At 42.3% G+C, this 24,527-nt stretch overlaps 1 protein-coding gene across 4 annotated transcripts in view; it reads left to right on the plus strand.

Moving 5' to 3' along the window:
• The window catches only part of ccdc57 (coiled-coil domain containing 57), a 120,144-nt gene that overhangs the window by 52,239 nt on the left and 43,378 nt on the right, over nt 1-24,527 (plus strand). For all 4 annotated transcript variants that reach the window (XM_067576133.1, XM_067576131.1, XM_067576132.1 and 1 more), the window contains 2 exons: nt 22,674-22,956; nt 23,069-23,257. In XM_067576133.1, coding sequence (XP_067432234.1) covers nt 22,674-22,956; nt 23,069-23,257 — 472 coding nt within the window. The remainder of the gene's footprint in view (nt 1-22,673; nt 22,957-23,068; nt 23,258-24,527) is intronic.

Here is a 24,527-nt window from a genome sequence, read left to right on the forward strand (position 1 = left end):
ATCACTCAATAATCTTTATCCAGTCTTGCGATCAGAAAAACTGTATCTGGAAAGTGGAAAGACGAGCAAAACACATAAAAAGTGATTTGCCTGATTTCAGAGAAGTTTATTTGGGTTTCCCATAACCAAATAATAATAATAAAACTGCACAAGTCACACTCATTCTTGGCACAAACATTACAGTGCACTGATGGATTCTCATCAGTAGACTCACCAAGATACCAAACCAGCACAATTGAGGAAATAAAATCTGTGCGTCACTAGAAAATAAAGTGCACTATTGCATTATGCGACCTGCGCCAGCATGAAGATGGGGCCCACTGCAGTGTATTTCAGTATATTTTTAATTGTACTAATTATATATCATTAATACATTAAGTAATTTGTTAATAGATGTACTATGTTCAATTTCACACTTAAAGTGCATTAACCATGAGTGCACACCAGACACACTTTATTTCATTTTTGTTATTTGTAAAACACTTAAATGGCTGTATTGTTAAAATAAATAATTGGTGGATTTCTGTGCTTTGTCTAGATGTTAAAATTGTTTAAAAATGCTTTTAGATCATTTTTAGAACTATAGTATACTCTGTATGATTTTAATACATATTTAAAATCAACTTAAGAACAATTTATAATATACTCATTTTAAACAGTGTTTTTAGTACAACATAATTTGATTGTGCTGTTAATGCATTATAAGTATAAATGTTATCCCAATTCAAGTTAGCAGAGAAACAGTTCATGCATATTTAAGTCTGTGTTTTTTCATTATACATGAAAAGTAAACTCTGTATTTTTATTGTGTACAATAACTATACTAATACTTTATGTGTAATTTATGATATACTAATACACTAAGTTCAATTTAGTGATTTCAATTTAACACAAAGTGTGCCTTTATTATTTATCTATTTACTATTTTCAGTGCATGAAAGTATTCTAAAATGCTTTCAGAAGATATGCCCTTTTTCATTTCAGGATATATTTATTGTAATATTGTAATATTGTATATATATATAATATAATATATAATATTGTATGTAATATTTGGTACTATAAGTTTGATGTCAGTATACTTTTTGCAAAACAATACTCCTGATGCTGTACGTACATTTTAATACTAGTGTACTATTTTGGTAGGGAAAAGTACCTAATATACAGGAAAAATATATGTTTAGTGTGTTCAAGCATGCTGTAAGTACAGTTTTCAGTATATTAAACCTGCAGTGTGGAACTTTTACATATAGATTAACGTCTGTTACCTTCAAGCCCTTGCCAAATGATTACACACAATGCTGATTAAGCCAACAGATAAATCTCTGTATTTCACAGTATCCCGGAGTTTTTAATCTGGTGTCGGCTTTGACATTCCCGCACTGGCCAGATGAATGCATACTGCACATGCTTTATGGACAGAGCATTGTCATAACCCGGCTCCTCGGCCACAACAGATGTGGCAACAGACACGGATGGCAGTAAATTAAGGATATTTATTATATTAATATTAGGTTATTAGGTGTAAATGTGTGAACAATTAAGTATAAGGTGTTGTGGAGTAAAAACAAAACTCAAGTCAAACGAAAAGCAAAAGCCTGCAGCTGCTGGCTACGATGAGTCAAGGTGAGACAGAGAACGCTGGGAGCTGGCCTCTTATTCCTATGGGAACATTAGGCACAGGTACTCTGAATTCAGCTGGCTGCCACACCCACATTCTCCCAGATACCTTCATGGACACAAAATAAATTAACTCATTACCACACCAACATTATACACTTAAGGTAGTTTAGGCAGAGGCCAAAACAGCATGGGCACTAAAGACTTCCACTGGCTGAAGCAGCTAACTTCCAGTTAGCTTTCTGCTAACTTGAATAGGGATAAAATAATCTAACCGTGCAGCTCTTCAAGACATACTCCAGTTTTCCAGCTTGGAGCTTTTCATACTCCAGAGTATGACTGAAGTGATTCCAATTTAACACAACTTTAAGTATAATGATTTAAAATATTTGAAAAAGTATATGTATGAAATATAATTTTAGAAAATATAGATGAGTATGTTTTTTTCTACTTGGGGAGGAAGGAGACTGCAGACGTTTTAACACATGGTAGAGACACAGGGATGTGTCCACCGATAGATCCACCGATCTATTCCCTCTATAGGCAAATTGGTTTTGCTCAAGTTGAAAACAAAATGTCTTCTGAGCCAACCATCATCCTCATAAGGGTTAACTAACCTACTAAAGGCTCCTACACAGCTACACTCCCATATATCACATGGGGGTGTTGTATTTCCATTCCAGCTGAGTCCAGTTCTTCCAGAGTGCATTCACAGCTGTTCTGTTTTAGACATTGGCCTTTTCCTCCAGCATCCTGAGAGGTATGATGGCCTTTCAGCCTGGCTCAGTGTCTCCCCAACATGCCAGTCTTTGTGAGTTCCACTGGCATCAAGTGGAAAAACATGTCAAGGTCTTATCAATATAAACCTTCTCAAATGACTCCAAAAACCACTTAAGCTAAATACATGGATTGAGGCTCTACATAACAAGGCATGATATATTTGTCAAACTATACAATACAGAATATGATGTCACAGCTGCCAAATGCCAAAGAATAGATTTATAATGGTCATATAATGCTCATTAATTTGTCAGATGTGTAATATCATTGTGACTGAGCTAACACATCTGCTTATCAAACTGTAGGGGTTGTTAAAATCTTAAAAATCCTGAGAGGATCATGACTTCATCCATCCCTTAATGCTGTATAGTCAGCATAAAAATGTCTGTGAAAGCATGCAAATCATCCAGCATGCCATTGCGCTGTAGACTCACATTCATGTCAAAATGTCACGTCCCCCCAAAATGTCTCCAGTTGTAAAGTTCCCATAGGACTGAAAACATCTGTGGTACAAATTTGGCTGACTGAACAATATCAGTTACCCCAAGCAAGTATTGCTCTGCCAATTTCGGATATTGTTTTGTGATGTGTATTGTGGTAACAGTTATGGATGTACATGGATAATTTTTTATTAAACTCATCATGGTTTTTTATGTAAAATCTTTGTATGTAACCAGTAACTATATCAAATGTCAAATACATTTTGTGGAGTGAAAAGTACATTAATTCCCTGTGTAATGTAGTGGAGTAGAGTATCAATCAGAATCAGATTTATTGCCAAATAAGTTTTCATATACAAGGAATTTGTCTTGGTGTAGTGTTGTATAACAATTGAAAAATAGAAAGTAAGAGAAAAAACAAGTCTCTGTAAAAAGTGAGAAAAATACAACTACCACAAAAGACAGGTGGTATAGGTATAAGTATAAAATAAAATTTTATAATGAAGAATAATTAAAAAAAAAAAAAAAAAGTTATATGTGAAGAGAGCTGTAAGGTTTAAAAAATATAATGTGCAGGATATTGACTAAGAATGTTCTCAGTATAAACAGTATGTGTAATGTGCAAGTGTAATAATGCAAATACAAATAATTGTGTTAATGTAATGCACCTTGTTAGATGTGATGAGTTCACAGATGTGCAATATAAGATTATAGATTTCACATTAATATGACATGTAGTGACTGTGAGTGGGATAGAGTCCTTGTCAGTGGGGGTCCCGAGCCTTGTTGATGAGGCCAGATACAGTCAGGAACAAACTGTTCTTGTGTCATGAGGTTTTGGTCTTGATGCACCACAGCCTTTTGCTGGGGGTGAGTGTTCGAAAAAGTTTATGTCCGGGGTGGGAGGGGTCGGCCCTGATCTTTCCTGCTCACCTCAGTGTCCTGGAGGCATGCAGGTCTTGGAGGGACGGCAGGTTGCAGCCAAACCCTCTCAGCAGAGCAAATGATATGCTGCAGTCTGCCCTTGTCCTTGGCAGTGGCAGCAGCCATGTTGATGGAGGAGGTGAAGATGGACTAAGTAATGGAGGTGTAGAAGTGCATCATCATTGGCTTTGGTAGACTGAACTTCAGCTGCCACAGAAAGTACATCCTCTGCTGTGCCTTCTTGGTGAGGGAGCTGATGTTCTGCTCCCACTTGAGATCCTGGTTGATGATGGTGCCCAGAAAGTGGAAAGACTCCACAGTGTCTATTGGGGAGTCACACAGGGTGATGGAGACGGGTGGGGCAGCACTCCCTCTAAAATCCACAACCATCTCCACTGTCTTTAGAGCGTTGAGCTCCAAGGTGTTTTGTTCACACCGAGACACCAGATGGTCAGTCTCCCATCTGTAGGTGTCATCCCCACCAGAGATGAGCCCGATGAGTGTGGTGTCATCTGCAAATGTCAAGAGCTTGAATGACTGGTGACTGAAGGTGCAGCTGTTTGTATACAGGGAGAAGAGTAGAGGGGAAAGGACACAGCCTTGTGGGGAACCAGCACTGATGGTCTGGGAGTCAGAGATGTGTTTTGCCAGCTTCACGTGCTGGAAGTTGGTGATCCACCTGCAGGAGGAGTCAGACACGTGCAGCCAGGAGAGCTTGTACTGCAGCAGAGTCAGGATGATTGTGTGTCCGCCTTTAAGTGGAGCTGAAGTCCATAAACACAATCCTGGCATAGGTTCCTGCAGAGTCCAGGTGCTGGAGTATGAAGTGGAGGGCCATGTTTATTGCATCATCCACAGACCTGTTGGCTCTGTAGGCAAACTGCAGGGGGTCCAGGAGTGGGTCTCTGAGGGATTTGAGGTGGAACAGCACTAGGTGCTCAAAGGACTTCATGACCTCAGAGGTCAAGGCAACAGGTCTGTAGTAAGGTCTGTAGTTCTGTGGACCTTGTTTTTGGGGGGACTGGGATGATGGTGGAGGATTTGAAGCAGATAGCAAGTTATAGCAAAAGTTGAAATGCAAATTCTGCATCTGTAAAAAGGAAATCATAATTGGTGATGTCGGTGCTGGGAGGAGCACATTTGGTTATTAGTAAAAATCTATAATTATCAAAGGTAATTATTAATGATTAAAATTAATAATAAGTATTAATATGAATTAATAATAACAGGGCAGAGATATCAGTGAGGAATATCTGAGGGATATCAGCGTCCACAGGTGAACATAGAAGGTTTGAGTCTGAGCTCTGACTCTCTTAACCAGCCTCTTATCACAATAAGTAAACACAATAATCACAGACTTCTCTTTAAATATATAACAGCATTTATTAACCTCAGCAAGAACTGACAAAAACAACAGATGCTTTAGTCACGACTAATGCATGATCTGAGGATTGTTAACGCTGTGTTTAATGCAGAAATGTCTATTGTGCCTGACCTGCACACATTGTTGTCAAATATTCCACCAGGCACAAAGTATACAGTCATTGATTTGTGTTCAGTGTTTTTCAGTGTCACATTGCACCCTGACTCACAGTATCTGTTTGTTTTCACACATCAAGACGAGCAATACGTCTATACAAGAATGCCTCTAGGCTATTGTGAAAGTCCATCAGCGTTCAACAGAGTGTTGCTTCAATATTTGTGGTACCTAGTCATTGTACACTGATACAATATGTAGATGATGTACTCATCTGCAGTGTGAAGAAGACTCATTAGCAGTGCTGAAAGCATTAACGGAAGGAGGGCATAAAGCTAGCAAAGATAAGCTACAGGTCTTCTGGTAGGGTGGGATCGTCCCATCCTCTTCTCTTGTTTTAGAGATGTTGCACAATAACCTTGGCTCTCGTGGTGTATGGGATGATGAACCCGAGAGGGTCATACTGCTGAGCAAGCAATCGATAGATAGATAAATGTTGCGAATAGTACGTTCTGAATTTCCTCTCTGATGGTGTTTGTATTGCAGCGTATCAGACTTGCACTGCCATACAAGTCCAAGCGTGTGCTCTTGAGGGTCAGCCATCTCCTGGGTGAACCAGAGTACACTGATCTCCAACTGAGACTCTCTTGGTAGGTGGGCAATGACTGTGAGAGCATTTCTGGCCCATTGCCGCAGTTCAAATCCACCCTCCCTGAGGAGGGATTGCAGTCGGTCCACCAACTTCTTAGCTTGCGCTTTGCAGGGGAGGCTCTGCAAACAGTTGTCAACATAGAAACAGCATTCTATTGACAGATGGGCATCTTCTCCTGGATCTCTCCAGACTGCCTCCACGTCTCGCTTTGACCTGGTGATGAGCCGCTCACGACAGGGTATCATACAACAGGGTATCCAACTGCCACAGTCTCTCCACGTGGCTGAAAAGCTCAGATTTTGGAGTGGTAGAGGAGGTGAAAAGGCACTGCTGCGGAGTTAGCCAGTGATGCAGGAATCTTGATGGCCCTTGTAGAGTCCACCCAAGTCTGGTGTGCATGGCTGCAGGTCCACAGGGGGGGCCCAGGTGTACAGGCTCCACTGGATTGATGAGATATGGGTAATCTGACCCGATGGGCAACAATGGCTGTACATCCATGATGGTCAGCAGTGGTAGGTCCTTGAGATGACGGTTTCTCTCCTGCAGAGCTTTCGCTGGGTACGTATGGCGGGCAAGGCCGAGTTCCTTTGCAGTGAAAGTTCTGTGGATCTGGAAGGAATTGCCAGGCTGTGATGTAGAAGCTACAGAAAGCAACGCTGTGGCGCCAAGGATGGTGCAACCTCTCGCCAGACAGTGCAGAGTGCCAGGTCTTCAGCTTCCCCGTGAAGACCCAAACAATCAGCAGCTACTTGTATGAGTATGGTGCACTCAGAACCATCATTCAATATAGAGTAGGTCTCAAGTACCTTGTGATCACGCTGAAGAATGACATGACTCAACTTGAGTAGCACCTGACTGCTGCTTGTTGGCCGATCTAGGTACAGCATCTCTGAGATGGAACTTACCAAGAAAGTGCTATCTTAAGTCACTCTGGGCTTACGAGATACTGCAGCATTTTGGCTTGTATTGACCTCATGAAGAACCTCAAGGTGCTTTCTTTCACACTCTTTGCACTTGGCCTTGAGGGTACACTATGCCGCTTGGTGTTCACAGCCACACCTCCAGCACCTCTTATTTGCCTTCATCCACTTCGTCTCTTGCTCCTTTGACAAGAGTTTGAAGTTGCTGCAATGATTTAGGTAGTGCTGCAAAGTCTCGCAGAAGAGACAGTACTTCTTTGGCTTCTTCCGTGTTGCCTCCCCTGCAGATGCAGTCATAGCTTTGTCTGACCTGTCCTTCTGCTCACTACCATGGAGAATAGTAGTGGTCTTCTCAGACTTGTACTCAGTGTGCCGGTCTTTGTGTGGCGATTGCTCAAGCAGTGAGTGATGATGGGATTCACAAATCTCTGGAAGTTGGCTCTTGGGTCGTGTGGCAGCTTAACTAAGAGGCGAGATACGTGTGAACCACACCTCAACTCTGTCCAACCCTGGCCTCCCAACTGGTGCAACATCCCCTCTAGTGCACAGACTTGGAGGGCAGATGTTTAAGGCTCTGATGTCACCATTCTTGATATTGGGTCCATCCATCAGATTGGAGATCCGCTTCAAGGCCAGATGTTGAGATAGACGGTGCATCTTAGCGAATGCTCTCATGTTGTCACTGAATGGGAATAGGCCGTTACTATATGAATCGGCAATGAGCAGTGCTTCATCACACTTCAGGTGATCCGTCAATATCTGAAACTTGAAGCACTCTGGGGCATCAGTTAGGAGTATGTTGTCCAACGCAAGCTTCGATGTAGCAAACTCACATGGGTCCTCATGCATGAAATCGGGGATCATTGGCTTAGGTCCACAGTTGGTCTCTACCGGTGAGTGTCTGCCAAATGGGGGTGGAGCCTGAGGCTGCTCAGCTGGCTGCAGGTGATCATGTGGATAGCAGCGGAGATCATCTGGGGAACAGTCATCCATCTGCCTGTACTGATCATCTTGACCATAATAGTAGCCATTGCTATAAGCAGGACGATAGCGATCCTCAAGGCGGCTTCTATGATCAGGAGGATGAAGTCTGTCATCTGGCCAATAGTTGCAATGATCAGGATGGGTTCTCAGACTATGCTGTCAATAAGATGCAGCAGGCTGCCTGTGGCTGTCGCTATGGTGACCGTAAGCCTCATCGGACAGAGGGCAGACCCTGTCATCAGGCGCCATATGGAGGTGGGTAGCCGTCGTCAGGCTGACCCTATACTGAGAGTGATATCTGTAATCATGCAGGTTGAGATCATGTTCATCATGGCGACAATAGGCATCATCAGGCCAGAGACAATACCTGCCATCAGTGCTGCCTAATTGTAGCACCATGTCAGGGGACAGGCTGTCGACAGGCTGATGGTGAACAGTGCTTGGTAGAGGGCAATCCTTGCCTTCTTGGCGATGCAGCTGTGACTGTTCCACTGCACTTGAGCCTTGAGGTGGAAAGGAGTCTCTACCCTCTGGTGTTTGCGGAAGGAAGTCTTTGTAGCAAGGGGATGACTCACCTGACGTTGCTGGTGAATGTATTGCATGCTGACTGGGCAATCTTGCTCTCTTTAGACTGTCATTTAGCTCCTTGATCAGGTCACATTGGCTGCCTTGTGGGTATAGAGACTCATCACTGGATGACACCTGTGGGGCACTTTCACGCTGACGTGGGACCTGATGACCACTAAGCAGCATCGGCTTACTAGTGGGTGCAGGTGTGGAGTCCCATCCTCATGCCGTCTCGGCCATGATGTGACATAATGTGCAGCTGGTATAGGAGCGATCATATCTGTAAGACGTGGAACCTGTTGTCACAGTTGGTCATTCTCCTCTCTCATGCTACAAATACATCTGAGAAGATCAGAGGAAGTAGTCTGTCTGGCCTCTCATCAACAGGAAGGCGGTGCCTTATAGAGTAACTGACCTCATAGTCCTGAAGGTATGATGGAAGGTGGAGACACAAGTGAGGGAAGCAATGAAAAGCACCCTATGTGTCACTGGATATTGTACATCAAACTTCCTGTCACCTTAATCTATTTTTAACCTATTTTTCATATTTCTGTTTTTGAAAGGACTGTTTTTCAAGATGGGGAGTGTTGGTGAGCCCAAGTTCAAAATCTCATGGAGCAAAGTTCAAACCGGGGCATGGACATGAGAATGAACCCACATGAGAGTGAACACATATCATGGTTCCACAAGAAAGACTATCCAGATCACAGATCATTTTTCAAACACAGCAGTTTTCACATTTCAAGGAATTGCATCATTACAAACACAATATACACACCAGTATTGTTTAAATCCACATTAACTTTCATTTTAAATTCTAGTCAAGAGGTTAGTGTTTTCAAGGACACTTAATATTTCATAAATGGCACATATCTATATATTTTTCAAATTGGGGTACATTTTGTAAAAACAAATTAATTGAAGCCAATTACATTTTTATATTATACTCTAATGTGAGAGTTAGATGTGTAGCTTTTGGATCACTCTTAATGAGAAGAATCAGCAGGATTGAGACAGATTAAGCAGCACTTTAATGTTCACCACACTTCATCAGCTTCACAATAACAAAACCTCCTTGTTTCTAACTTACATGTGGCTGAACTAACCAATCAGATGCTAGAAGGAATTAGACAGAGGTAAATGTAAGGAAAACCACAGAGGTAGATCCAGGAGATTATTATTACTGTTTAAAAGATGCTGATGTAAATATTTCGATATGTAAATATGTAAATGAAAACTGTGTAAACATAAATATTTAGTTAACTGTGTAAGCATTGGAAATATATTTTAGTAAGTTAAGTCAAATATATGAATTAACTTCTAAACCTTACAATAAACTATTTTGTTGAGCTGCGCATAACTCATGCTCCTGATGAAATACAATCAAATATGAATTATAGAGTTTAAATATCATTAAAATCTCTCCATGCTTCATCTACTTCGGTATGATCAATATCTACATCTTCAAACCCTGTATAGATTCCACCTGGTTCAGAGTAGACATTTCTTATTTTGTTAACTGCACATGATGTAATGACTCTGCGGATTCCTCTTCCTAGCCAGCCATGCATCCACCACGTAAACTGACAATATGAGGCATATCTGTAAGACGTAAAACCAGAATTTTTGAAACAAATATACTGTTATGAAAGAATGACACAAGTTGTTTGCCTTAACCTTTAAAACTACTTAAGCCTTCACATGAAGGGCACTGTCCAGTTAGAATTTTTTTTCATCACTTGTAGAGTGATTTGACAGCCACAGATCTGATGACACAACTACAAAGCCGATTATTGATTTTTGACCTGAGGTGCTCCGGTACCAGGTACACCTGAGCAACCTTATGCTCGAACATCGTGTTTGTTATGGCCAATCCATGGCTAGCACAGAAGTCCAGCAACAGTGCACCACTCATTGCCCACATGAGCGTTGAAGTCCCCCACCAGAACTCTGGCTGGGCCGCGCCCCCTCCAGGGCCCCACCCAGTGACTCAAAGAAGGCCGGATACTCCACACTGCTGTTTGGCGCATATGTATAAACAACTTAACAAACAACAACTTAACACTTAATAGCTCCTCCTCTAAACTTAAGTTGCAGTTAAGTTTGGCTCCAGCAGCCAGGTTTCAAAAAAAGGTATAGGGCAACTGCCCTTACTGCCTTCAGGTAGCCCGATGATGCATATATTACACTATCATCCCCTGTTCTCCCTGTTTGAGGTGTCCTTGGAGTCTGAGATGCGGCTCACTCCTTCGATAATCCATGTATCAAGTGTGGCTATTTTGGATGAGCAAGCCTCTAGTTTCATAGGAATAGGGTCAATCTTTTTGTTGAAAGAGACTTCCACACCTTTAAAAACTTAAGTAGTTATTCTTTCCACTAAACTGTCACCCTCCACATGACTCAGAAGTGGTGGCATCTTGATTGTGTGAGTCAAAATTGGTTTGGGCATGTGAACAAAACATACACTTTATAGTGTGCATGTGCTCCATCCAGTCAGTCATCATGACATTACTAGATAGCCACGCCCACTGCAGAGTCACTGGTTGCTAATTGCTGGCTTTGACGAGCTCTTCTTGTGTTTTTTTTTAGCAAGTGCACCGGCAGATAGCAGCATGAAGTTGTAGTTAAGATGCCGAAGTGGATAACATTTAAAAACACTTACAGAAAGGAGTGGGAGAGTGATTCGGAAATGAAGCCATGCATAATGCTGTCTTAAGTGGATGATGGCAAAGATCACTGCAAATTCTGCAACATGGACATACTTGTCCACTTGAAGGATTTGAGAGACCAGGCTGAAACCAAAAAGCACAAGATACAGTGCCTGCCCACAGATAAGGCTTTTATGGTATCGTCAGCAGGGTTTTCCTTGGATTTCTTTGAGACAAAGGTAGCAAAGGTTGAGAACATGTGTGGTGCAGCATTCACAGTTTGTGTGTGTATTTTTAGAGTGTCATGCACTTAAGTGAAAAAATCATGATTTGACAGACAAAAGTGTCCATAGGGATTTAAATTTTGTACTAAGATGGAACAAAAAAATGAAAAATAAAAGTTGTGACAAATGACAGTGTTGATTTTGTAGGCCTGGGATAATATGCTTATCTCCCAGTTTGATACTGTCATGGTACTTGGGTGCCGATTCGATTCAGAATTGATTGTCAATTCAAAACCGATTCTCGATTGAATGAATAGAAAAGGGGGCACTATTTTCAGTATCTTGCTCCAGTATACTGTTTGCCAAACCATTCACGGGTGTCCTTAGTCCACTGAAAAACAACATTTCTGCATCATAAGCTCGATGTCCCATCTCTTCATTGTTAACCATGGCATGACCCTGTAGTTAACGTAACATAGTGTCAGAAGAAAAAAAAAAGGAAAAGCAGAAAACAAGTATAGATGAATTAAGCCTCATTAACAACAGAAAATGGAAGGAAATATGGATGGAGGAGCAACGGAGCTACAGTTAGCGCCACCAGGCAAGTTTGACTTCTTCAATGCTAATGAATGGCTGAGATGGATAAAGTGCTTCTAACGCTACAGAATAGTGACAGGCTTGGACAAGCAATCAGAGGAATTTAAGGTGAATACTTTCATGTATGCAGCTGGTGATGACACTGAAGATATCTTAAATGTATTGCCCCTGACAGAAGAACAGAAAAAGTCATACAACGCAGTCACAGAGGCCTTTACTGCACACTGTGTTAGCAGGCAGAAGATTATCTTTGAAAGAGCACACTTCAACCGAAGGAACCAAGAGCCAGGTGAGAGTGTAGAGTCGTTTATAACAGCTGTGCACACACTAGCTTAACATTGTGAATTCAGAGCCCTGAGAGAGCAGTTAATAAGGTCGGCATACGAGATGCTAAACTATCAGAAGGCTTACAGTTGGATGCTGACTTGACATTAAAAAAAGCCATGATGAGGGTGAGACAGAGTGCCGCAGTGAAAGAGCAGCAGCCAGTGCTATGAGGGACAGCGCAGACAACAGGACATGTTGAGGCTATACAGAAAAAGAACAAGTGGCTGAAGGCAGTGAAAGATACAACAGACAAAGAGTCATCTGGATGTCTGGAAAGACTGCCATGTTAATGATGCAGTGTGTAGGAGATGTCACAAAAAGGGACACTTTTCAAAGAAACGCAGGTCAAGTGGCAGAGTCCATGACATTACAGAAGCACAGATAGAGAGTAAAGTAGAGGAGGACTTTGCTTTCTTAGGAGAAATGTGCTCTGAAGAGGAGTGGATTAAACTGTTGCATTTGAATGGGGAAGAGACTATTTTCAGTAGTGGACAGCATACAAGTCCTGCTTTTCAGAGAGACCAAATGGCAAAGATGGCTGACCTTTGAGAAGCAGAAGGTGGTTGGGAGTCAGAGCCTCTAGATTGTCTGGATCTGTGGATGCCTTTGTTATTGGTCTGCTGTTAAGAATAGCTTCAACTTCACAGAGGACTGTGTGGAGACTTTCCTCATGGAGAGTTTGTACCCTTAAAGTGGAGTTGAGGACCTTCCTAATTGAGCGGATTAGTCTCTCCCATGCTCCTCCATGATGGGAGCCAGTTGGAGGATTAAATGTCTATTTAATACCTCTCAGTAGGAGTTCCTCATGGATCTGAGAATGATTCCATTGTTCAATAGATCTTTTCAACTCTTGATCAGCACTAACAAAGTTTGTACCATTGTCTGAGCAGAGTTCTTTGACTTGTCCTTGTCTTGCTATAAAGCAACGTAAGGCATTGATGAAGGAATCGGTATCAATTGATGCTGCTACTTTGATATGCAAAGCTCTTAAAGCTAAGTAGGTGCATAGAACTCCATACCTTTTCACATTTTACATCAAAGGGACCAAAATAATCCACTCCCACTGAGGTGAAAGGTGGTTCATCTGGAGATATCTTGTTGCGTGGCAAATCTGCCATCTGTTGGCTGCCAGGAACTCCTCAAACCCGTTGGCACATGACACATTTTGCCAAAATCTTTCTTATAGCCATACTGGCACCAGTAATCCAATACCTCTGGCGTAGCCTCACCAATATGTGGGCTCTACCACTGTGGCCGACTTCTTTGAGCACTTGTCTTAAGATAATGTCAGAGATATGTAGATCTTAGGTCAATATAGCTGGATGCTTTGACTCCTCAGGCATGGCTACCCGACTAAACTGTCCGCCGACTCTCAGAACACCATCATCAAGCACTGGATTGAGCTTGTATATGCGGCTTGTCTGTCTCACATTCTGTCCCTTTTGCAGGCTAGAAAACTCCTCTGGGGATCTTTTCCTTTGACAGGTTCTGATGATTTCCAGCTCAGCCTCCTTTAGCTCCTCCACAGTGAGAGAAACGTGGAATAAATCCTTGACACTCTGCAGCTCTTTCCTCAGAATATGCTTCAGTTTTCTCTCATCTGCACTTGAGTGAGCCAGCGATGAATTGACCTCTTTCCTCTTCCTCCAGAGACCTTAGGAGTCTGTTCTTGAATCGTAAGATCCAACACATCACCCTTTTCAGATGGTTCCAGGATGAGGTATGATTGATCAACTGAGACACTGAGTCACTCTCTGGCACAAACAGCATGAGTCAAGATGCTTGTTTTGACCTCAGGATCATCGTGTTCTGGTATTAATTTCAAACCATCTGGATTTGTAGGCCATTGCTCCTCTGGCAACATCGGAAATTGTGGGCCAGATATCCATTTTGCATCCTTGAGGAATGATTCAACTCCAAGTCCCCTGGAAGCAAGATCTGCAGGGTTGCATAAGGTGCTCACATATCTCCACGGAGCTGCATGAGATGTTTCTAGGATTACGGAGACCCTGTTGGCCACAAATGATTGGAATCTTGAGGTCTCATTTTTGATGTATTTCAGCACAGAGGTGCTGTCAGTCCAAAACACAGAGTCAAGCAGCTGCATCTGCAATTCCTTCCTCCACAATCTGTCCATGCGTGATGCAACTACTGCTGCTGTTAGGTCTAGTCAAGGAATGGTAATTGGCTTTAAGGGAGCCACCCTTGCCTTTCCCATGATAAGGACACTGCGTGGCTGTGCATTTGTGTTGTACAACAGCAAGTAGGTGACTGTCCCATAACCAACCTCACTTGCATCTGCAAAATGGTGTTATTGGGCAGAAGCCACAGTTCCAAAATCCACAGGCTTAAAACATATGCTGACCTTGAAATCTTCCAGTAGGTGGAGCTCCTGTATCCACTTTGTCCACTCCATTGCAATGGATGCAGGTGTGGTGTCATCCCACCCAAGGCCTTTCCTGCACAGATCTTGCAAGATGTTTGGCTTTTAGCACCACTGGCACCAGCACTCATAGACAGGATCCCTCTACAAGTCAAAGGTTGATCTTGAACTGTTCCCTCCTGAATCTGGTTATGACTCTGATCAATGAGCTGGTGAGATCAGGTCCTTGCAGCACTTGTGCATTCAACGAAGTGCCTTGGAATGATGCAGCACAGTCAAACATCACTCTGATCTTCCCCTTTGTTGGATGGTATACACCATGGTGTGGTATATACCGTACGTTGCCGTGGCTATATGCCAGATCTCTGGCAGGCACCTTTTCAGCATAACCACAGGAAATGACGTTGCGCATGAAGGCAGCATAGTCTGCATGAAATAAGTCATCTTTCTGAAACCTCCTTTTTAGACTCAGGACATGTTGCTCTGCTAGCTTGTGATTATCAGGCATGCACACATCTCTTTTCTTTAGAGGTAAGGCAATGCAATAATGGCCATCCACCAGCTTAACAGAGCTTTCAACCATCTTCATAAACTGATGATCTTCCCTTGATGGACCCAGCTGTTCATCTTGCCTGCATTCTGGGAAGTCCAGTTGAAACTGCTGCTGCCACAATTCGTCTAATCTCACAACTGAGATACGACTAGCAGTGATGTTAAGTTGTTCACAGTCAGCTCCACCAGTACCCAGCGGCTCATTAACAGTCCATCCTAAAATAGTCTGAATTGCATATGGCCCTCCATCCTCATTTGGAATCACCTTTGTGGGTTCCAGAACTTTAGGTACATTCAAGCCAATCAAAAGTTCAACATCTGAGTCAATCTCAGGAAGATATACTTCATGCAAGTATGGCCATCTGATCACATCTTGCTGTTGTGGTATATTTGTCTTGCTCACAGGCATCTTCTGCTGTGTAAAAACATCTGGCAAGTAAAGACCACTGCCCAGGCCAGCTATCTCCAAATCTGGTACAATGCAACTTCGTACAACTCCTGGCCCATAGTGTGTAATAGGATCCTGGTTCCTCTTCCTGAGATACCCAGCCGATTCATCAGACTGGTAGTACAGAACGAGGCCGAACTCCCCTGGTCCAAAAAGGCACGAGTCTCCACAATTTTATGGCCCTTTTCAGACTGGACCTTGACTGGAACGATGGAGAGTTTACAGTCCTGCTCACCAGCCCCAGTTAGACCACTAGTCTGTACCACAACCAGAGCACGTCCACTGCTGAGTCGGTATCAGCTGCAGCTGCCTGATGCTTATGCTTATTATTGTCAGCATATTTGCAGGCATGTTTAGTTCAGACATGTACTGTATCTCATCCATTGCATCACAACATCCTCTTAAAAAGAGACCATAAGCTTGGAGAGCTTTGAGATCCTCTGCTTTAACCATTGGCCATGAGAGGGCTTCGTCCAAATAAGCTGATGCGATCTTTTGTTCATTTCCAAAATGTTCTTCCAACAAAGCCTTTGCCTCATAATATCCTCTGTCTGTAGCCATTTGTTGACAGCTTCTCACCAGTTCTCGTGGCTGACCCCTGGTGTATTGTGCCAAAATTGCAGGCAGTCTCTTGCATCACCTGTCTTCTCTTCCACATTGTGCTCAAAGGCTCTCATAAAAGCATGATACAGTAGAGGATCTCCATCAAACACTTGAATCTCTGGATTTGGCAAAGATGAGAGACTTTGTTGCTGCACCAGCATAGCAGTTATTTTGTTTTGCCTTGCCATTATGGATACCAAATTGTTACCATCACCTGTGACCGTTATAGGAGCCTGTGCACCAACCAACTGAGATATTGAGACATTTGGCTGCACATTATAAGCCACCTCGAGCTTGGTCAGTCTCTGCTGGTGTATTTGAGACTTAACATCCACAGTTTGTTTCCTTTCCTTTAGCTTAGTCAAACAAGACTAACACTTTTGACTGAGACAGGATTCTCATGATCTCCTTGGCCATAAAGCACAAATGAATCAGCATCAGTATTAAGAACAGTGCTGACTCCTCTCTTCATATAGGATTGCATACCATCAGATTTATTAGATATGCCACTTTTCACACTACTTGAGGCTCTTAGGACATCCACCTTAGCCTTTGATGCGGCTATCTCCACTTCAAGCTCAATCGCTCCTTCCTTTTTCTTATTTCCTCCTCCTGTTGCTCCAGATCATGTTTTTCTTTACATAATCTTTGACAAGCAAGAAGAGAAGCCATGTCAGCTTCTGCTTCAACACAGGCAGAGGAAGTAGAACTACTTGAAATCCTGGTACTTGAAGTTAGAGATTTTGAACCATGCCTTTTGCTGCTGATATTTGACATGCTGTCACTTGGCTTAATTTCATCCTGTGTTGTTCCAGGTAAGGCATTCTGTTCCTCATCTGAGGGAAGTTTATTATGAAGATGTAGCTCATCCAATAGCAGGCTTGGAAGAGTTTCAAAATCCTTGTTAGGCAGTCACTCCAAGTTTTCCTGTCTTGAGACCAGCCTGTCATTTTCAGATAGCCATTGTTTCACATCCACAATAAACCCTTGATTATATTTGTTGACACTTGTGATCCACTCGTTTTGTTTCTGCTGCTCCCCCTGAGGTATTAAAGGCATCATTGACTTGTGCAGTACCATTGCGTCCTCCCGCAATTGCATCAAAACCTCCAGCTGATTATGCACTTGTGAAGCATTGCCGTCATTTTCCATCAGCTTTTTCAATGCGACGATGACACCTTTAATTTTATTCACTATGGATTGGCATTCTTTCTGAAGCCTCTCAATTTTACACGCCAAGCCCTTTTCAGCGAGAATGACTTTTCTTTTGACATTTCCATCATTTACAATTGAATCAGCATTTGATCCGCTCATACTGACATCAACCAGCAGCAGCGTGCTTCCAATAAAACATCAGAGAGCATACGTCACAATCCAATTCCACATAAATCATTCACACAGGTCAATTTCCGACTTGAGTGACAGCAGTAAATGCATCAAAAAAAAAAAGCAACCACAGCATCCATATCCATCCAATATATGCAGCGGAAATCATATTCAAACTGTCCAAAATCCAAGCAAGATGAAATTCACAGTATGAACAAAGTTACACATTCCGTAGTTGCTGTACGCTGCACTTCGTCCATTCATTCATTCACAAAATTTATTCACAGTCCGCTTCCAAAGTGGCTGAGTGGTCAAATGTTTAAAGTGCACAAGTCAAGCAAAGCATCAGAAGATAGCTGGCTACACGTGTGAGATCCATAGCCTTTTCTGTTGACAATGAAGCTGCGACCATCGAAAATCAAAACATTACCATTGGCTGTTGAGAGCATAATGTAGGGAGATCTGTCCGATACGCTGTGTCCAAACAAAAAGCATGAGTCTGTAACTGCGTTTAAGGGTGTTTATTTGACCCGATGATAAAAAAAACATGATGACACATAGACACACCCACACACACCTCCACACAGAAACAATCACCACTCCCAGTGGCCAAGTGACAGGCATGCTGACCAAATACATCCCTTGTGCCTACAAGTATATACCTCTCACCCATAGATACTGACTTCACATTCAGTCAGAAGTTGAAGGCAAGCGCTCTGTCACCTGAGAAAAAGCAAGCAGTCTAAACATGCTGCATGGAACTCTTGAAAGAACTCCTTGTCCAAATGCATTTGCTTGCATCCATGGAGTTGCTATGGAAGCTGGAGCTCCTGTGTCCCACTTCTGTTGTGTCCAACAGGTCACCAGTTGCCTAAGGAATTATATTCAGGCTCACAAGATTCACTTGAGACTCAGTGGAGAAATGTGGCCTCAGCAGATTTCTCTCCTCACCTGACCATTGATGCATTTTGGCTGGAGGTAGAATCTTTTCAAGCAACATTAACCATGGCACCCAAACAAATAGCAACATCTCGTCAGTTACACACAGTTATCCAAAATCTCCTAAATAAAATTAAAGGTCCTATATGTAGGAATCAGAAATTCCTTCTCATTAGTGACACCTGCGGCCATTAAATGAGCTTTAGTCAACATCCTGGTGCTCACGGCGCAAGACTATTGCAGGTGATGTCTTTTTCCTCACTTACACTTCTCATAATTACTTAAAAAATATCCAGCATTGTGTTTTGCACTTGTTTCAGCAAAGTGTCTCTCACTCCCAGTCACTCACCCTCCCCCCGTATGTATGTCTACTTGCTCGCTCACTCACTCACACACAAACACACACACAGAGGCTCTTGCTGTGCTGTGGCTGCTGGCCAGCGAAAACCAAATCTCTGCCGCCCAACTCGCACAAATATGCATTAATCAACCACCCAAACCTGACCCAACCTGCAAACCGCCAACTTTTTATACCAACCGTGTTTACTAAACACTGGTGGGCTCAGTGAGCTGTGGCCAGGGAGCAACACGCTGTGGCCGGGGAGCAACGCGCTATGGTTGGGGGGCAACGCACTGCGGTTTTGTTGTGAAATGTGTGCTTATTACGACCTTTGAATTACCAACAGGAAAAACAAAAGCTCCTTTGTTGAGGAAATAATGTTTTAGATGTGTGTGTTTGGGAGTAGGGGGTTTGTCATTGCGGGGGTCTTTTGTGGTGAAATGTTTAGTGGATGATGGAGGCAGCTTACTGTCTTATTAGCTAGACAGCTAATATCTGCAGAGTGTTTCTATTTGGATAGCACCATTTTTGTTGTGATTTGTGTCTTTATGCTGGTCATTTGTCAACGTTAGCAGGAGAGAGGCAAGGCACCTGGGAGTGCACAAAAACTTCATTTCCATTTGATTTTCGCAGAAAAACCTAGCCCGGGGCCTTCACATAGAAATCAGTCCAGAGGCTGTCACAGACAACCAAGAAAGTCAGGGAAGGTCTCATTTTTTTTGTTACATTACTACCCATTCACTCATTGATAATAAAAAAATGATTAATACATGTAAATTGCTTCACAATTCTACATGTTGAACCTTTAAAGCATAATGTCATTGGCTGAAATGAGATTGAGTTGCAAAGAGACAGCAGCCATATATAAATGAGTGTGTGGAGGATATTTTCATTTTACCATGAGGTTAGCCGAGGCTAAAGCTAACTAACAGCAAAACCATTTAATGACGTCATTTATGTATATGGAGGGCAACACTCCAGTCCAGAAGGTGGTGGTAATGCACCTAAAAGCTGTTTGCCAACCGCCAAGAGTGCTTCACTCTACTTTAAGGCAGAGCTGAACAAAACTAGAAATAAATAAGGCTTATGAAGTGAAAGCAGTCAGGGTTTTTGCTTTGGTGGTTTGATGCTGCTGTTTGTCCCTATAGAAATTTCTTATGTATGCTTCAGCTGCCGGTGTGCATTGTTTTAAAGTATGGTACAGTAAGTAATCATGGCAGTTAAAATGCTTATCTAAATATTGATCAAATATTTTGGGCAGTTTTGTGTGCATTTCTGCGGTTTTTGAAGTTTTTGAAATGAAAACCATCAGTTGTATCTGGCAAAACTGGTTGTGGTGCTGAACAGTGAAGTAAAAGAACTACTACTACATAATGCATCATGTTTCTCTCTCTCACACTTTCTCTCTTTCTCCCTGCTATAGTCTCTCTCCCTCTGTGTGTGTGCCATAAAAGAGTGCCATAGATTTTATACCTGCCTCAGTGCAGTCCTTTAATAAATAAGGACAAATGCAGTTTGACTGTTTAGTGACTCTTTGGTAAATATCCCCTAATATTTGTCATCAAGATGGGGCCACAAGATGGCTGCCTTGGTGTTGCGATCTCTGGTACTTTTTCTGCTTTTGTTTATTTGTGTAGTACTGCTCGCTTTCTTATTACATTCATCAGGGAAGAACTTTTGAATATTTGACAGTTCACTCCACAAACTTTTTCACCGATCTTCACACAAGCAGAAACTTTTTCGGAGCTTTTAGTCAGAGAAGCAACTTGGAGGAGACACAGGTGAAGGAAACGCGCTGGAGCACTTAAGCTGCGACAGCAGGGATTCCAACACCGCTCCCATTATTACATCTGGCAAATGTCTGCTCTGTCCAACAAAATGAATGAACTGCTGCTCATCAACAGAATGAACAGGGACTTTTCAGCGTCTGCTGCCCAGTGTTTCACTGAAACCTGGTTCGATGAGTCCATCCTTAACAGTATTCTGTATCTGCCAGGCTTCCAACTCCACCGAGCAGGAGTTAAAGCGGAAAACGAGGGGAGGTGGAATCTGCTTCTACATAAAGGAAGGTACAAATACAGTGTTAAGTAAAATACGCACTCCTCACCTAGAGACAACTCCACCTTCATCAACTGCAAACCATTTTATTCACAGAGGGAGTTTTTCTTCTTATTCATGTTGGTGTTTACATCCTACCTCAGGCCTGTGTCAGTGAGGCCTTACAACACCTGGCTGATCAGATAACCAGCATGGAGTGCAAACATCCAGACTCCCCTCTCATTATCCTTGGGGGTTGTAACAGAGCAAATCTCAGCCATGAACTTCCAAAATACAGACAGCATATCAAGTGTCCCACCAGGGACAAAAATACACTGTTATAACCTACAGTATTGAAGGAAACATATCTCTGTCCCCTGTGCAGCAGTGGGATGCTGCAAAACCTGTGTTTAAAACTGTGAGGAGATGGACCAATGTGTCAAAACTGGAGCTACAGGACTGCACTGATTGGAATGTTTTTGAGGCTGCATCTACAGACATAGACAAACTTACTGACACTGTGACATTGTACATCAGTTTGTGAGGACGTGTATGCCCACTAAAACTTTCTGCACCTATAATAACAATTCCTGGTTCACAGCAAAATTTGTTAGGCCAAGGAGAAGGCCTACAGAAGTGGGAACAGGATCCTGTACAGTCAGGCCAGAAACACACTGGCAAATGGGATCAGAAAAGCAAAGAGGAGCTAAAACAGGTTTTCAGCTAACAAAGCTGTGGCATTGTGGAGAGGCCTACAGGACATCACCAGCTACAGGAAACCCTCCCCCCACACTGTAGAAAACATTCAACCGACTGACGATCTAAATGTATTTTACTGCACGTTTGATCAGCCAACTTTCATAGCCCTCACCTGATCCAACTCAGGCATCATACAACCAACTGCACCTTTTGCTATCACCTCCCTCCCCCCTGACTCCCCATTTGCACTGAAGATCTGTGAAGAGAATGTGTCAGCTCTTTCAGGCCCTGTCAACACCTGACGTTAACATACGTCTAGGGTGATTCAATCACAAGTCTATGCTGACCTGCTGGCCCCCATCTTCACTCAGATCTTCAACAGTGAAGTCCCCTACTGCTTCAAAGGTCAGCCACTAAACAGGACAGGAACAGACTACAATGGACAGTCAGGTCTGCAGAAAAGATTATCGATGCTGACGTGCCCACCATCCAGGACCTGTAAACTTCCAGAATCAGGAAACAGGCAGGGAAAATCAATACAGACCCCTCACACCCTGGATATAACCTGTTCCAACTTCTCACCTCTGGTAGACGCTACAGAACACTGTACACCAAAACCACCAGACACAGGAACAGTTTCTTCCCCTTCGCCCCTTCACACTTATGAACAGTTAACTTAGTCACTGTGCAAGAACCCTGTAACACTATAATACCCACTGGACCTACCAATGACACATTTATTTTAGTTTAAAATACAAAATATGCAATACATTTCATTCATTACTGTATATTTAAACAGGCTGTATATACTGTACATAACCACCTACTATATGTACATAAAGTGACTTTTCACTTTTTTTCAAAGCATTCAGCATTTATCTCAACACTCCGTGCATTCTTCACACCTTTGCACTATTGGTATCCTGTTTACAGCTCACAGAAACAGTTTCACTTGTACATAGTCATTCCTTGTGTATATTTCTGAAAAATGTTTTGTTGTGTGTAAGTACATTGAGAGCCACTAAACTGGAGTCAAATTCCTTGTATCCGTGAACATACTTCGCCAATAAAGATGATTCTGATTTTGATAAATGAAATGCAGTACTTGCATTAAAGTATAAGTGATAGGATGTAAAAACTATATAATAAACTTTGCTCAGATGAGTTTGTGTTTATCCACCCACAGGGTCTTAGACCAAAGGTAGATTATCTGGCATTGGAAGAGATCCATTGTCTGCAGGAGCAGAACAGCATCTTGCGGGCCGTGGTTACCCAGATGAGGAAAGACATGGAAAGTCTCTGTCATCTCCTGCCCCATCCCCAAGCCAAGCCACAGACGTCCTCTCCTCAGCCAGTTCAGCATCCGGGATTCCCTCTTGCTATATCAGTTACCCCTGCAGCTGATACTCAAATGGCCACTGGACCACCAGCCCAGTCCACTGATATTTCCTCCAAATCCAGCCCAGCAGGTGAGCACAGTACTCTTTTGCACAAACATAGTTGATGAAGTCATCTAGCAGATTACAGTGGGGAAAAAAAACATATACTGTGGCAAGCTACACTGACCCTTTAATTGTTTAGTTCCAGACTACACTCAGGCTCTGGAGCAGGAAGTGTCCCTGCTAAAGGCTCGATGCAGACACCTCGAGGGGCAGCTAGAAAGTGCTACCAGACTTTCCAGCCTGGCTCAAGCCACAGACAAACCTGCAGAGGGCCTGGCACCCATAATTCCAGACAGCACACACCCACAGAACCAGGGACTTAAGCAAGGTATTTTTAATGTATCTTTTTTGTTAGTCCTGTGTTCCAATTGAGAGTTTTTATGCCACACAGCTCTTACAGCTTTTACCAGCTTTTGTAGTTAAATACTGAAATGACAGAATTTTAGAAACTGAGTTATTTTGGAAAATATTAACTCTCAAAACCTTCATTCCAAAAAAAGTCTATATCAGCTTTTACAAACCTATATTTATCCATCCTTATAATTCTTGTTCCCTCATAAATATGAGTTCATGTACAACTATCATGTATGTGGTTGTGCAAAAAAAAATCAATGTAAACACATTATACGTATATTTTTAAAACATTAATACAATTTTTACTTAAACAACAGTTTCCTGTACTACTACTGAAAATGTAAATAGAACCCAAGTGAATGATAACTGCTAAGTGCTGAGTGTATGGCTGAAACACAGAAAAGCTTGTTCCATGAATATAGTTTTGAAATAACCAGAATTCAGTCTCATGAGGAATTAGTTGAACTGGGAAGCTATATAGACTTTTACTATGATATGCTGATGTGAAGTGTGTGTAAGTGACCAAGGTCAGTTTTATCAAGTGAGACAGACCAAATATTGTCACTTCAAGCAAAGACACATCTGTTGAATCTGCAAACGCGGTATTATCAAGTATTGATGAACAACTAATGGTGTGTTCACACCAAATGTGAAGCTTTCACATGGCGAGAATACATACAAAGTCAATGCAAAGACGCGAATAGATGCAAATACGCATTGCATCGCATCAGTGTTATATCACAACTGGTTTTCAAGCTAACTGGTTTCTGTACCTAACAGTAGCAGCTGTTTTCTGCCTCTATCAGCAGATTCCTCACACATTCACAAACATATAACTGGTGATTTCCAAGTTGCATCTCAGATCTACTGCGGCGAATGAGATTGTATAAGTGAGCGTTATATCACAGCCACCTAAGAAAAAAGAAATTTAACAAAATATAATCTTTGCAAGATCGCATCAAGCTGGATTCGATCTCACTAGAGCAAAATGATCTCTATCACTAACCACTTGTTTATTGCTCTGAGCCACTCGAGCTCTCACATTTGCCCCCTTCCATCACGTATTGGTAAAGTACGTCAGCATCCAGGTAACATTTTGTTTTGGGTTTACCCAAAACAACTGGTTACCTTGGACTTGTCTGAGAAAATACCTGAACATATTTATCAAGTTTCTTTTCCTCTAGGCTACAAACATATTGACCACTACATTGTAGCCCCCTACGACACTAACGTTACACATTATG

Source organism: Thunnus thynnus, chromosome 20, assembly GCF_963924715.1.
Source record: "Thunnus thynnus chromosome 20, fThuThy2.1, whole genome shotgun sequence".
Taxonomy (NCBI): domain Eukaryota; kingdom Metazoa; phylum Chordata; class Actinopteri; order Scombriformes; family Scombridae; genus Thunnus; species Thunnus thynnus.